Here is a 13,662-nt window from a genome sequence, read left to right on the forward strand (position 1 = left end):
AACAGTAATAATAATAATAATAGTAGTAATAATAATAATAGTAATAATAATAATGGTACTAGAAGTAAGTAAGTAAGCTAGTAAGTAATAATAATGATATAATAATAAAGAAGGATAAATAATAAACACCAATAATCATAAGAAAAAAGATCATTAGAACTCCAATTCAGTTTCAATTTCCTTGATGAGATCCATATTGTTGAAACCAATGATAGGCACATGATCCAAAGCACCACCAGTTGAAACAAGTACTTCAGTAGATCCATCAGCAGCCACGTACAAAGATGTACTAGAAGAATTTTCAAGTTGCATTGATTTTTCCAAAGCATCACAATAATGTTGATACTTGATAATGTCGCCGAGCAAGTATGCAGATTTCATTCCCCAGTTCGCCATAGCCTTTTTGTAATTGAAGCAACGTTGTGGAAACTTGACCAACATTTTTGTCTTGATGTCACGATGTGCGTTAATTTCAGCATGGAGCCAATGTAGATGTGTTTTGAGTGTAGCCAGTTGGGTTACCGGATCATCCACATGTGGACTGGATACAGAGGTTGTTGCCATAGGAGGTTGCCAATCATAAATCATCACTGCATCTGGATCATCATCCTCTTTGTTGTTATCATTATTACTGACAGTAAGACCCGTCCATCGATCACCATTTTGAATAGCATCCAAATCCACAATCACATTATTCAAACAATCACCCCATCCATAATCCATATTGCCCACGCCACCTTGGAGGGGAGGTTTGCTTTGTCGTGCTGCCCAATAGTTACATGTCAACACCCATGAAGCAACTACTTCCAAAGAAATGCCTTGAAACAAGTATACACCACCGTCTGGTTGTTGTAATGCAAATACATGTGGTCGATATTTGTTATAGCCTGGTGGTGGAAGCACATTAGATAAGGTATGATGTAATGGGATCGTCAATATCAAGTAATCCTAAAAAGAAAATAATACATCTTGGAATCAAACAGTTCTTTTTTTTTTTTTTTTTTTTTTTTTGGATGACTTACATTCCAAGAAGGATCAAATCTGGAAAGAGGACCTTGAATTGGACGCCTAGAACTACGGCTATGAGTAGGACGAAGAAGATCAAAAGATCCTTGAGCCATACGATCGACTTGTTTATGTCCTGGGAGGTCATATAATTTAAGTAAACCTTGATCATCATCCACTACCATAAGTTGTTCCTTCCATTCTCTTGATTTGGCCTTTTGATTTGAACTTTGTAACAAGTGCTTACACATCACCACACCTTCTTTTGCATAAGGAGAATCATCAAGGAATGTACCAGGAGTAAATAAAGCAGATGGTACAGTTGATGATACTGCCACACTACTGGTTCTGCGTTTGCTGCGTAATGATGTTGTTGAGGATGACGATGATGGATTGCCATGGGTTGTTGCTGTAGTTGTATCATCAGTCGCCAATATACCAGATCCATCTAAACTTGACACTGTAGAAGATCCTATTGAAGTTAATGATGCGTTGTTGGGGTATCTTGTTGTTGTTGTTGTTGTCGCTGGAGAGATGGGCCGGACTGATAGTGATCGTGAGAGTCGCCTTGCTGTTGATGTTGATGTTTTAATTCTATGTGTTGTACCAATAAATGGTGAAGACGTTTGAGATAAAGAGGATGATCTTGTTGTTGATACTGATGATGTAGGATATAAAGGCGAGACCGGTCGTGATATAATATTCGATGTATCTTCATTTGGCATCATCATCATGCTTTCACGTCCTGCACGTCGGATAATAGAGTTGACTCCTCGTTTCAAGCTGACCACATGACGTAAACCTGTTCCCTTTGCTGTTGTTGAGTTTCCATCCGATAATGGTTGTAAGATTTGGTAGTTCTTGACCGAGATATACAAATCCTATTATGAATAAATATGATAGTTAGTACTTTCGTTATTATAAAAAATGTTTCACTTACTTTAAGGTAATGTTCCATGTCAGTATTAAAATGAGAAGAAAAATCAATTTCAGGATGTTGGCGGATTTGAGCATGGACGGCCATCATGGTATTATTGATGAATTCTTGTTTCGTCATTCGATGATGGTTCCCCTTTGCCACGTGTAAATCAGTATTGAGCAGTAAAATCGAGTAGACAACAGCATAAACAACATCTACAAAAGAAAAAAAAAGTAAAAATCTTTAATCACATCCCTTTCTTTTTTTTTTATCTTATCAAGTACTTACCTGCACACGTAAATAGTGATTGTGGATTACAATCCCAATACCGGTGAGCAAAGACTTCTAAAATTCGATCGATTTGTTGAGCTTCAGCCTTAAAATATAATTTACTACATAGTTTTCTATTTTTTTTTTTTTTAAAAAAAAAAGGAAGTTATAAAATGATGGATCACTTTGAAAATAATAAAATTACCTGAATGCACTATCCAATTGCATGTTTGTAAAGTAAAAGAGGTCCATATAACATACCAAAGTTTCTGCATTGAGTTGATTTCTAGATTGGAAATAAATTGTAAAGGAGTCAATATCAACTTGTATTTTTTTTTTGTCTATTACGTTTGACCCAACCATTCTGCTACGCGATGAGCAGGCATAAATGAATGATCACCATCCCATATTCGTTTTGCAGTTTCCTTAGCCTTGACAGAGAGATGAAGTGGTCGAGTCCATGCATTAGATAACCGAGGATCACGGACTTGTTCCACTAATTGTTCCGATGATAATGAGTTATTCCATGCTTCATCCAATGATTTTGAAAACATTTCAGAAAGAGCCTTGATTGAACGTGATCTTCCATGAGATCGTCGAGATGAAGGAGGTGTTGGAGGTTGGTGCTGTAAATGAGTAGTTTCATGATTGTTCCCCATCAAAATATCTTCGGCACGTGCTCTTGATGCTTCCTTGGCTTCCTTTGATAATTCAGTACTATGATCATCATCGTCGTTATCTTGTTGTACATCTGGATCTGTAAGTAGTGTTGCAGCTGGTGAGAGAGGTAATTCCATCGTTGTCGTTGTATCGATATTGGCAAGTTGACTATATACACTGATCCGTTTGTTCACCATATTTTCACTATCACTTTTGCGTTTCCATTCCAGCATAGCCTTGGTTAAATCTTCATCAGGAGGAGAAGCCGATTTTAAACGTTGTTGTTGCTGCATAATGCTATTTGTACAACTATTACGATAGCCACGTAATGAGGGATGCATATTTACCACTAATCCGCCAGCACTACTGAATCTTCCGGCACTTAATCGTTGAGTAAGGCTTGCTCTTTTGTTGTTGTTTGACCCAGAATCAATTTCTTCAGACGCGTCCACAAATGATTCATCACTACTGCTGTTATTATCATCATCATCGTCATCATTGTTATTATTGTTTGACACGCTTATCAATGCCGACTGAATGGTATCATCATGTTCTGTTGTAAAGGTTTTAGTAGTTATTTCTGGTGTAATGATGGGTGATTGAACGGTTGAAGGCATAGTAGAGGATCGTCGTCGTTGAGCTTTGATCTGTTGCTGATGTTGTATTGATAGATTATTGTTGAATTTTGTTTGATCATTTATGCCATTATTATAAACAGGAGGGGTATTGACAGTTTGAACTTGGTAACCCGGCTACAAAAAAAAAAAAAGAAAGGAATGATTAGTCTAATGTATCCCATATTCAATATTTATCATTATACCTTTGTAAACTTTTTCAATAGTCGTCTTCCAATGCTTTTGTTCTTTTTACTTGTCGTTTTCTATTATGTACGAATGATGAGATTACAAATAATATATACCTATATATATAAACAATGGTTTACTTACATGAGTATCGTCGGATGCAATTGTTGCTGTTGATATTTTTGTTGTTGTTGTTGTTGTAGGAGAAGTAATAGCAGAAGAATTATTTGTATTGTCGTATGAATAAGGTTGAGGGGAAGTAGAGGAAAGAAACTTGTGTAAAAAATGCTTTGACTTTGATTCACGAGAACTATCAGTAATGGATGGAGAACATTGAGTCATGACTAACTAAGCCTTGAAAGAGGCGTCAAAATATAAAGTTTATTTATATATATATATATATATATATAATAGAATAAAAAGAGAAGAAGGAAAGGAAGAAAATAAAAATAAAGAAAATGATATAATATACAAAAAGAGAAGGGGTAGGGGATCAATTGACGGAATTCAAAAATATAGATGTCGCAAAAATAGGAAATAAGATATAGTAAGGATAGAAAATAAATGACAAGAAGAAAAAAGTATAGTCGCATAATCCAAATTGAATACAGGAAGAAAAGGAGTGGTAGTAGTTCCATTTGAGTATAAGAGATTTTTGAATAATAGAAATATATATATATATATATATATTTAGTCATCATATCCATTCTTTTTTTATATTTATTTTAACTAATACTGTATCATCATCATCAATCATCAATCAATGTATTTTGACATACTCTCTGGAGCAATAATCTGAAAAAGTGGTAATGTAAAATTCATTTTGGTAAAAGATGGATATTTTATTTTATAATATCACGAAACTATTTTCTTGTGAACCGACAAAAAACTTCTGAAAACACTCTAAAATTAAGGTGTAAATTTGATGAGATGCCAATAAACCAGGCATGTAATTTATCGGTGAGACGACTTGTGTAACAAAACTACCCAAAGTGCTTCATCCAAAACATATGGCAAAAGGACACATGCTATTCTACATAACGTTTACGCATCGCCCGATATTTTCGTAAATAATACATCATTTCTAGTTCTACAAATATATAAAGTAAATATCATCCCTTTTTTTTTTTTTTTTTTTTTTTTTTTACCTTTACACACATATTCTCCTAAAGCAATAGCTTTTTTGATTTCTTGTTCATCTGTAAGATCCTTTTTCTTCATAAAAGCTGCCTTCAACTTGGGTCGAAAGAAGTTGTGATAACCTGCTGGATATTCTCGTCCGAGGTATGTTAACTAAAATAAAATAAAATAAAAGTAAGATATCTATATAATATTATATATACATTACTTGTTTATATAAAGCAATGACTTGACTCCGTAACGGTTGCTGTGCCATGGCTAGTATAGAAAAGAAAAAAAGAAAAAAAAAAAAAAGAAAAAAAAGGAAAGGTATGAATGAAAAATTTCAAAAACTAGTTTACGATTCAATTCCCGCATTAACTTTTGTAGTAAAAAAGGAATAACAGTTTATTTGATTTGGACATAAAAGTTGATATAAATAATAAAATAAAAAAAAGGAAGAAAAAACAAAAAAAAAAAAAAAGTAGATTTGAATATGCGTTGATAAATAAAAACAATAATGATAATAACTTTCAATAAGAAGTCGAGTGAGAGAATCCATTTATGGTCGCCATCCAGCATTCAGCTCCATCAAAGTCATCACAGCATCCATTGGATAATCATTCTTTTTTTCTGAACCTTGTTGTTCTTTCTTGATATCTTCATTTTCTACATCTTGCATTACTGTATCCTCTGTTGCAGATGATGATGTCGATACTGCTGTTGTGGATGGATGATTATCAGATGTCGTCAAAGTTGAGGATGAGACTGCAGTCGATGAAGGTGATGTTGATGACGGTGGTGATGATGATGATGAATTCGTTACATTGTTTGTTGTTGATGATTCGTCTGTCAAACCAACTTGATCCAAACGATGAGTAGATCCAAGACCCTGAGAAGTGAATTGTTTCATAATTTCAGCAGCTGCCAAATCAATCTTGCTTTGATCCAGCTCCATCTGATCCATATCTTTTTCTGAAGATTTTGTCATATTGTCATTATTGTTGTTGTTCTCATCACCTTTATTATTATCGGTCACCAGCTGAGTATAATGTGGTAAAGACATGAATGTCGAAGATGTTTCATCAGTAGTTTCGTTTGATATGTCATTATTAGGTGCCATAATCGTTCCCAAAGATTGTTGCTGTTGTTGAGATGATGATGCAGATGTTGGTGACGAAGATGACGTTGACGTATGTGGTGGTTGAGGTATTGTTGGTGCTGCCGTTGCTGCTGTTACTGTTTGAGCTAAGAGTTGAGAGAGTTGTAATAACTGAGGATTTTGTAATGCTGCCACCAGTGCAGCTGTGCTGTTTTTTGTCTTTTCCGAGTCTTGTTGATCCATTCCAAATAAACTTTGATAGTGTTGGAGTAACTTGTGTTGAAGCTGTGAGATCGTAGCTGAATCAGAATCATCTGGCATTGATGTAGAGGAAGTAGGATGTGTAGCTGCCAAAGCACCGTTCACTGCTTGCTTACGTCGTTCTTTTTCTTGTCTTTTGGCTCGACGTCGTTCAAATTCTTCTTCCACCCATTTTTTCTTGTGTTCCGAAGGTTCCATCCCAAATAACTTTTGCGCACGTTTATTAACTCGGCATCGCAAATCATTGTCCTTGTCTAAAATTATAAAAAAAAAAAGAGATCATCAATATATGTAATCTACTATTTCTTTTATGTTGTTCTTACTTCGTTCTTCATTGTTCACCCGCCACCGTTGCTTTCTTGTTCTATTTTCATCACGGATCTAATAATAATAATGACAATAATAATGACAATAATAAAAGATTAATGAATTGTTAGAGACCTATTTTTGTTTACCTTTTGCTTGATCATTTGTTGCTTCAAAGCTTCGGCTGGTGACAACTCTGGAGTTTCGGTGATAGGTTGAGGAGTCATCACAGGGTATGCATTACCTTGACTGAGACCATCAAACGTTCCCGTTCGAGGAGATAGTTGCATGGTAGTAGTTGGTACGGTTGTAGCCACAGTGGAGGAAGGGACGGATATTTGTGCCAAAAGAGTGGTTGCTGACTCAGAACTTGTTGCCGATATAGAGTTATTACTAGCAGAACACGATGATGTTTGTAACCCAGACTCCAAAGATGACGATGGTGATTCTGATTGTGATTGTTGCTGCTGCTGCTGCTGTTGCTGTTGCTGTTGCTGTTGCTGTTGTTGTTGTTGTTGTTGTTGTTGTTGTTGCTTCGATTGTTGTTGCTGTTGTTGCTGTTGTTGTTGTTGTTGTTGTTGTTGGCTTAGAACATTCAAAGCATCAAATACACTCTGTATGGTGGCTTCCATTGCTGTAAGACAAAGATCATCTTGTAAAGGTAAAGACATGGGTACTTGTTCTGTACTATAAGCTGGCCCTGAAGTAGTCGTACTTGTGGAAGAAGGTGTATCTGAAGTTGCTGTATTGTTGACAACTATGGTCTCAACTTGTTCTTTCTTGATAAGAGATTCGTCCGTTGTTCTGGTCGCTGACTCTGTTTGATTGACTGTTTCTCGGCAAGTATCTTCACGTTGCTGTTGAACAGTAGGAAAAGCTTCTGCACCAACCTCTTCACTTTTGATAAACATGACGGAATAAAATAAGATATAAACACACAGAGGGAAATAAAGGAAGAGAGGGAGAAGCACTATTTTCAAAAAAAAAAAAAAAAAAAAAAAAAGAAAACAGAAAAAAAAAACAATCAATGTCAATGACCTTTGTTTTCAAATTACTTTTTAATATATGTATATTTTTGGTCTCATAGCGTAACTTACCTAAAGTTTCAGTAACTACTTTGTTCAATGGCGAAAGGTTGCAGGAATATTCGTAGGACTGTTGATTCGTGACAAAGAAAAAAGAAAGAGACAACTCCTATTCATAACGAAATAAGATAAAAAAAAGTTTTTTTCTTGTTCGCTTCGGAGTGCACATGTAACTACCAATCAAAATCAAGGTATCCATTAGTGACATTTTTGTGATCAAAAAAAAAAAAAAAAACGTCTTTTTATTTTATTGAAGCAAAAAAATCATTTTCTATTAAATCTAAAAGTTCCACTAAATCCATCAACACTTCACTATCTGTCGAAGGTTTTAGCAAAGCCATCATCAATTTTTCACGTATACTTGTCACATCCAGTACTTGATGAGCATAAGGGGATAATAAGGTTGAAGGAGATGCAGTATCAGAGTTCTTGTGATCAGTTCTGTTAATACCACGTATCAGAGGATCTGTTCGTCTGGTCCGTACACCATCACCACCACAGAGTAAACCGCGAATCAATTCCATTCCACGTCGAGTTACCACTGAGAAATGTTGATTGCCACTTTCGCCTAATGTGATACTGAGTCGTAAAATTGTCATGGGTGCACTCTTGTCGCACAAAAGTAATCGATCCTTGAATGATGCCTTGTCTACAATCATATTGATATCGTATAATCCCATCATCACCATTTCTAGAGTGGCCAGTTGTCCCATAGTGATATTGCCAAGTACCCGACCATCAGCAATAAAGAAATCCTTTCGAATTACTGCCGTCAATTCTGTCCAAATCGCTTCCATCCAAGGGAATTCCACTTCAGGATCGCTATTCACCAGAGCCGAAAAAACATGTTGATTTTCATATCCCACAGCAATCTTTGCCCAAGTTTCAATTGCCAACAGAGAGTAATAAGTATCAGGACCATGCGTCAAAAAGTCATGAATCAGTCGAACAAATGCCCTTGCTACTGATATGTCGTGTACCTTGAGACTGACCGCAATATTAGAAAAGATCATCAATACACTTTTGCGATGATCCAATGTATCCATCCGCCGCACACCCACAAACCAAGCTTGGTCTCTATGAGAGTCATCCCAGTCTTCATCCTTGATACCACGTGTGTAGTTCAATAGTTTGAGTAAAGTGTCCACAAACCGCCGATGGTTCGCCAAGTACTCCAGATTGTTTGGGATAAATGAAAAGTTGCGTAGTAAATTGAGAATACACAAGCACCGTTCTCTGAGAGATGTCCATATTTCCGATGTTGAATCCTCTAACATATGAATCAAGCTTTTCATTTCATCCAATGACATGTCGAAAAGATCAGCGTAATTGACTTGTACTTGATCTGGTATACTGGATCGTCTTTGTGAAGACGGAGAAGAGATTGTATCTGTCGCAATATTTCTATCATTATCATCATTCGAAAAAGACTTTGATTTATAGCCGAAAAAATCTTGATCCAAAATATCCAATAGTACATCCAATAGATCATCGCAGTGAGCAAGAGACACAGGTGTGTGTACCGTGAGCATTGTCAATGTATTCAGAGCGTTGGCCACTTCCATTTTCATTCCAGACTTCAGAGACATGATCAGAGCATGAACATCAACCGCACCTAGTTCTGGTAATTGAGCCACCATGGGTTTGATCTCAAATTTGTCAAAATACTTCAAATCGACACCACCATAAGTTTCTACGTTTCGTGTTTTAGGTACATAAGTAATCAAAGGCGGGTTACGTTCTGGTGTTATCGACGACGTTTGTTCTTGTGTTGTTTCACTATTTTGAGCTACATTCATTTTATCCTGTTCCTGTCCAGCAGTTTCGTCATTTACTGATTGCTGTGATGACATTGGTGATTGGTTTGATTTGACTTCATTCACGGATTGATGTTGGTCTCCAATGTTCTCCGTTCGTAATTGTTGGCTTGATTGTTGCTGTTGCTGTATTGGTATCGCTTTGATATCATTTGTTTGTCTAGGGGAAGGAGACGGGTTCTGCATTGATGGTTGGTGTTGTTGTTGTTGTTGTTGTTGTTGCTGCTGTTGCTGCTGTTGTTGTTGTTGTTGTTGTTGTTGTTGTTGTTGTTGTTGTTGTTGTTGTTGTTGTTGTTGTTGTTGTTGTTGTTGTTGTTGTTGTTGTTGTTGTTGTTGTTGTTGTTGTTGTTGTTGTTGTTGTTGTTGTTGTTGTTGTTGTTGTTGTTGTTGTTGTTGTTGCTGTTGTTGTTGTTGTTGTTGTTGAGGCAGTCGTATATCCTGTTTACCATATGAAAATATAGGTGTGAATATCATTTATGTAATTTCCTCAATATGACTCAACTTTTTTCTTTTTAATACCTGAGTTGCCGGGTAAGGAGATGATTGACTATTGGAACCAGCGGTACCGGGAGAACTGTTACCACCTTGAAACATGGTTGTATTTTCCTGTTGATGGGATTTTACTTGCTGTTGTTGCATGAGATAAGGAGAAGCATGGATATTGGCCGTTTGAGATGAAATAACACGATTCTATATTATTCAAATAAAAAGTTTATAATTAGCGAAACTAGGTAATTTCTTTTTTTTTTTTCCTTTCTCATAGCAGGATTTTACCATTTGTGGAGATGGTTGTATTCCATTGATCTGACCTTGAGTTTGTGGTATTGAAGGATTGCCTGCTTCAAAGTAAAATATTAAAAATCAATTCCTATATTATTTAAACTTTATAAATCATCAGTCTTACCAAAATCAGTACTCATTCTTGATTGTTGTTGAGGACTGTTTGCTGCCATAGGTGATTCTATAGCGGTGTGATGAACAGAACTAGGTGAACTTGGTGATTGCTGTCTAACTATAAGAACACAAATAAACCTGTTTCGTAACAAAAAAAAAAAAAAAAACATTTCGAAATATAAACATATTCTAAACTTACTTCTATTCATAGCCATAGCAGCGGCAGCAGCTTGTTGTTGTTGGTATAAGAGACCTTGAGGATTGCCTGATGCCATAGCGTTTGCATGATACATTGCCCTTCCTTGCTGAAACTGAGCTTGTAAAGCTGCAACATTCACTAGATAATATACACAACTGGTGAGTTACAATTCTTCTTTTACTTGGTTTTCTTTTTCTTCTTACCAGGTCCAGCGTTTTGTAGCATAAGGTTTTGAGGAGAATACACGGTGTTAGACTGTTGTGTAGCTACAGTTGGAGAGAATGGTTGTTGAGATTGTTGTGATGAAGCTATTCCCTGAGGTTGTATGACTGAACCAGGACTAGCGTGCGAGATCGCAAGACCAACACCTTGTTCTAAACCGAATTCGTTCATACCCAAACCATTATTGAAATTCACAGGATTACCAAAGTTGACATTGTTGAATCCGAAAGCATTGTATTGATTGAGATTATTACCGGGAGAAGATTGGTCTGGTTGTTGTTGTCGTTGTTGCGGCTGTGGTTGTTCTTGCTGCTGTTGCGGTTGTTGGAACGGCAACATCGAGTAGGAAAAAAAAAGAACGAATGAATAAATGAAAAGAAAAAAAAGGGAAAAGAAAGGGGGACGAATAAAGTGAAAGAAAAAGAAAATCAAAAATATGAACGTTTTTGATTTCACGTCCGCCGTCACATTGAATTTACTGACCATTGATTGGTTATTCACTTTCTTCTCTTCTTCTTTGATCGACGATTGCTAACCTCTGATTCATAGGCAAAATAATGAATAAATATAGCAAATTTTTTATATTTATAGAAAGAAAATCCTTCTTATATCTTTAATTAAGACAAATCTATTTGATTCAATGAGTAATCACCACCACATTCAAAATCCCAAAAAAGAAAAATAGAAAGCAGCGGAATCACAAATATTATATGATAAAAAAAAGAGCTTTTATTGCTTGTGTGAAAAGTATAAAACTGGGTAAAAGATAAATAACATAAATAATACAAATTAAATAGATTTTGATACACGTCTTTCAATTGAGATGCCTCCGTTTGATTCCATAGCAGTTATATTGTAGTTTCTTATCAAGCATGTGATAATTCCTTTTATTTGATGAATAGCAAACCAACGACCTGTCAAAAAAAAAAAAGTTATTAGTTAAACATTATAATATTTCATAATAATAATGTTGGATCATCTAATCTTACCAGGACAAGCACGTCTGATTGGCCCATAAGTACAGTGAGTTTGTAAAAAAAAAAAAAAAAAAAAAAAAAATCGTTAGATTACCTATTATAGATGATCATGGTTTCTACTTACTTTCCCATTCCAAATAGCATAAAATCTTCACCCAACTTTGTCGATGGTCTTTGTTGTCCAACGTGTCGGAATGGTTCGAATTCTTCCATGTCCTTGTCATCAATATTATCCTTTTTAGCCTGTTGATGAACGGACCAGAGATTGACATATACTTCTTCGCCTATATACCAAAAAAAAAAAAGAAAAGTTCCAATTGAGTGAAAATGTGATAATGGAAAAATTAGATAAATGTTACCTGGACGGATAATAGCACCACTTTTCAAGACAATATCCTTATCACTGATATTTGTATGTGGATGAGCCAAAGATCGTGCGCCATATCTGAAGAATTCCCTAATGTAGCTATCGAGTTTCACCAAACGCCTGTAGATATGTGCTGCATTTTTCATCAAGAATTCATCACGGTCCTTTGGTACTTCGTTGGCCGATAAGACGCCAGTGCGTTGTTGTTCTTCTATTTCGTCATCCAAGGCTTGTTCTTGTTCTTCAAGCAATTCCTTTATCATAGATGTATCTTTAGTAATCATGTTGATGATACCTATTGTGGATCCAACCGTGGTAAGCACACCGACAAAGAACATGATTAGGATATAATTGGTAAGCGGCTCGATGATGGTTGCACTGTCTGATCTAGAACGAATATATTCCATTGCATATTGCAAAAGGTCATCCTGCAAAAAATTTAAAAATAAAGCGTTTAGTATTTCTTTATGGAAAGTTTATTGAAATCATCATTTGAATCTTACCTCTTTCGTTTTTTCATCTTGGCGACGAGAAACTTCCTTTATAATAACATTTTTGATATCCAATCGATGCTTTTGCATATATTCCATTCTTGGATATTTCCATCTAAACAATAATCATTATCATAAAAAGAGAAAAAAAAATAAAAAAATAAATAAAAAAAATTGAGTGTGATGATCCTAATAGCTTTTTATTTATTATTATTATTATTATTACTTACTCCATATACTTTTGATGGTACCATGGAAAGAGTTGATGCCAAAGATTCAATTGAAGTTCGGGGACAACATCTTTAAACATAGTAGAGAAAGTCAAAGTCAAAGTAGTATTCTTGCATGCATCAGATCCCAAGAAAACGGCCAAACAGGATTGAGAAATACATTGCACAATTAAAGGAGTCAAATTTTCAATGATCACTGGCTCTGTACGATAAATAAATGTAAATAAATATTATTATTTTTTTTTAATATGGATCTATTATAATGATTACCTTTGGATTGTTCAAGTTGACTAGCCATCACAGTTTTGAACTAAGAGAAATCAAATAATATAAGTTTGATGTGATTCACAATGATTAAACTATATTTGATTACCTCTGCATAAGCACGTGGACTATAGGATTTGAGTTTTGGGTTCAATTCTTGCACAATGGAGTCTTGAATAATATTTGATTCAGGAGAACTATGGTGAGCTTTAAAGAAATAACTAGCATCAAATTTCTTTCTATGGCTAGTATGGAAGCACAAACCAGGATGAGTAAATACTTGTTCGGCGTGACCAGCCCCAACAATGGTGACCATCTATCAAAAAGTAACGATTAGAAGATTATAAAATTAACCAAAGTAAAACAAAGACTTACCCTTCCAAATAAATGAGCACGATAAACAGGACCATATTTTTCAGCAGTAGTTTTTGCAAATTGATATTCATCCTTGTTGTGAATCAATGTTGATCCAAAAAGAGGCCATCTGTAAGGTACAGTAGGAATATTGCCATTCTATAGTTAAATAAAATTGAATCAGTTCAGATCAATCTAAAGTCATATGTCTGTGCACTTACTTTGGATGCAGATGTTCCTTGCATAAACCATGTTGCTCCTATAGCAACAGCTGTTGTCGCAATACCAACTAGTACATATTGTTCTTTCAACTTGTC

General features: G+C 35.4%; 5 protein-coding genes across 5 annotated transcripts; all 5 read right to left on the reverse strand.

Moving 5' to 3' along the window:
- Positions 1-54: 54 nt before the first annotated feature.
- Positions 55-4,060, reverse strand: BX664DRAFT_356186 (uncharacterized protein). The gene is made up of 8 exons (XM_051547866.1): positions 3,802-4,060; positions 3,675-3,734; positions 2,543-3,606; positions 2,400-2,480; positions 2,213-2,328; positions 1,946-2,139; positions 1,023-1,886; positions 55-948 (listed from the first exon to the last, which is right to left on the reverse strand). The coding sequence occupies exons 1-8, from the start codon at positions 3,997-3,999 to the stop codon at positions 154-156; spliced, it is 3,372 nt and encodes a 1,123-aa protein (XP_051403110.1). The 5' UTR covers positions 4,000-4,060; the 3' UTR covers positions 55-153.
- A 625-nt stretch (positions 4,061-4,685) lies between these two features.
- BX664DRAFT_346906 (uncharacterized protein) lies at positions 4,686-5,154 on the reverse strand (the record flags this gene model as incomplete). Its single annotated transcript, XM_051547537.1, has 4 exons — positions 4,686-4,747; positions 4,806-4,950; positions 5,006-5,055; positions 5,139-5,154. 4 exons carry the CDS (start codon positions 5,152-5,154, stop codon positions 4,686-4,688), a joined length of 273 nt encoding a protein of 90 aa, XP_051403111.1.
- A 71-nt stretch (positions 5,155-5,225) lies between these two features.
- On the reverse strand, positions 5,226-6,897 carry BX664DRAFT_325097 (uncharacterized protein). Its single transcript, XM_051543953.1, has 3 exons — positions 6,595-6,897; positions 6,463-6,520; positions 5,226-6,393 (listed from the first exon to the last, which is right to left on the reverse strand). Exons 1-3 carry the CDS (start codon positions 6,733-6,735, stop codon positions 5,339-5,341), a joined length of 1,254 nt encoding a protein of 417 aa, XP_051403112.1. The 5' UTR covers positions 6,736-6,897; the 3' UTR covers positions 5,226-5,338.
- Positions 6,898-7,772: 875 nt separating this feature from the next.
- Positions 7,773-10,833, reverse strand: BX664DRAFT_311781 (uncharacterized protein; the record flags this gene model as incomplete). The annotated part of the gene is made up of 6 exons (XM_051542584.1): positions 7,773-9,785; positions 9,867-10,037; positions 10,122-10,183; positions 10,252-10,359; positions 10,441-10,578; positions 10,644-10,833. The coding sequence occupies 6 exons, from the start codon at positions 10,831-10,833 to the stop codon at positions 7,773-7,775; spliced, it is 2,682 nt and encodes an 893-aa protein (XP_051403113.1).
- Positions 10,834-11,759: 926 nt separating this feature from the next.
- On the reverse strand, positions 11,760-12,152 carry BX664DRAFT_258334 (uncharacterized protein; the record flags this gene model as incomplete). Its single annotated transcript, XM_051540545.1, has 2 exons — positions 11,760-11,923; positions 11,999-12,152. 2 exons carry the CDS (start codon positions 12,150-12,152, stop codon positions 11,760-11,762), a joined length of 318 nt encoding a protein of 105 aa, XP_051403114.1.
- Between the last annotated feature and the right edge of the window lie 1,510 nt (positions 12,153-13,662).

Source organism: Halteromyces radiatus, assembly GCF_025201355.1.
Source record: "Halteromyces radiatus strain CBS 162.75 chromosome Unknown BX664scaffold_2, whole genome shotgun sequence".
Taxonomy (NCBI): Eukaryota; Fungi; Mucoromycota; class Mucoromycetes; order Mucorales; family Cunninghamellaceae; genus Halteromyces; species Halteromyces radiatus.

Bases quoted from the DNA above. Each gene is read 5' to 3' on its own strand.
- BX664DRAFT_325097 (XM_051543953.1), bottom strand. From the start codon at position 6,735: ATGCAACTATCTCCTCGAACGGGAACGTTTGATGGTCTCAGTCAAGGT. The intron at 6,521-6,594 runs GTAAACAAAAAT...TATTATTATTAG, and splicing joins AACAAATGATCAAGCAAAAG to ATCCGTGATGAAAATAGAAC. The intron at 6,394-6,462 runs GTAAGAACAACA...TTATAATTTTAG, and splicing joins GGTGAACAATGAAGAACGAA to ACAAGGACAATGATTTGCGA.
- BX664DRAFT_356186 (XM_051547866.1), bottom strand. From the start codon at position 3,999: ATGACTCAATGTTCTCCATCCATTACTGATAGTTCTCGTGAATCAAAG. The intron at 2,329-2,399 runs GTAATTTTATTA...AAAAAAAAATAG, and splicing joins CAATTGGATAGTGCATTCAG to AAAACTATGTAGTAAATTAT. The intron at 1,887-1,945 runs GTAAGTGAAACA...TATTCATAATAG, and splicing joins ACATGGAACATTACCTTAAA to GATTTGTATATCTCGGTCAA.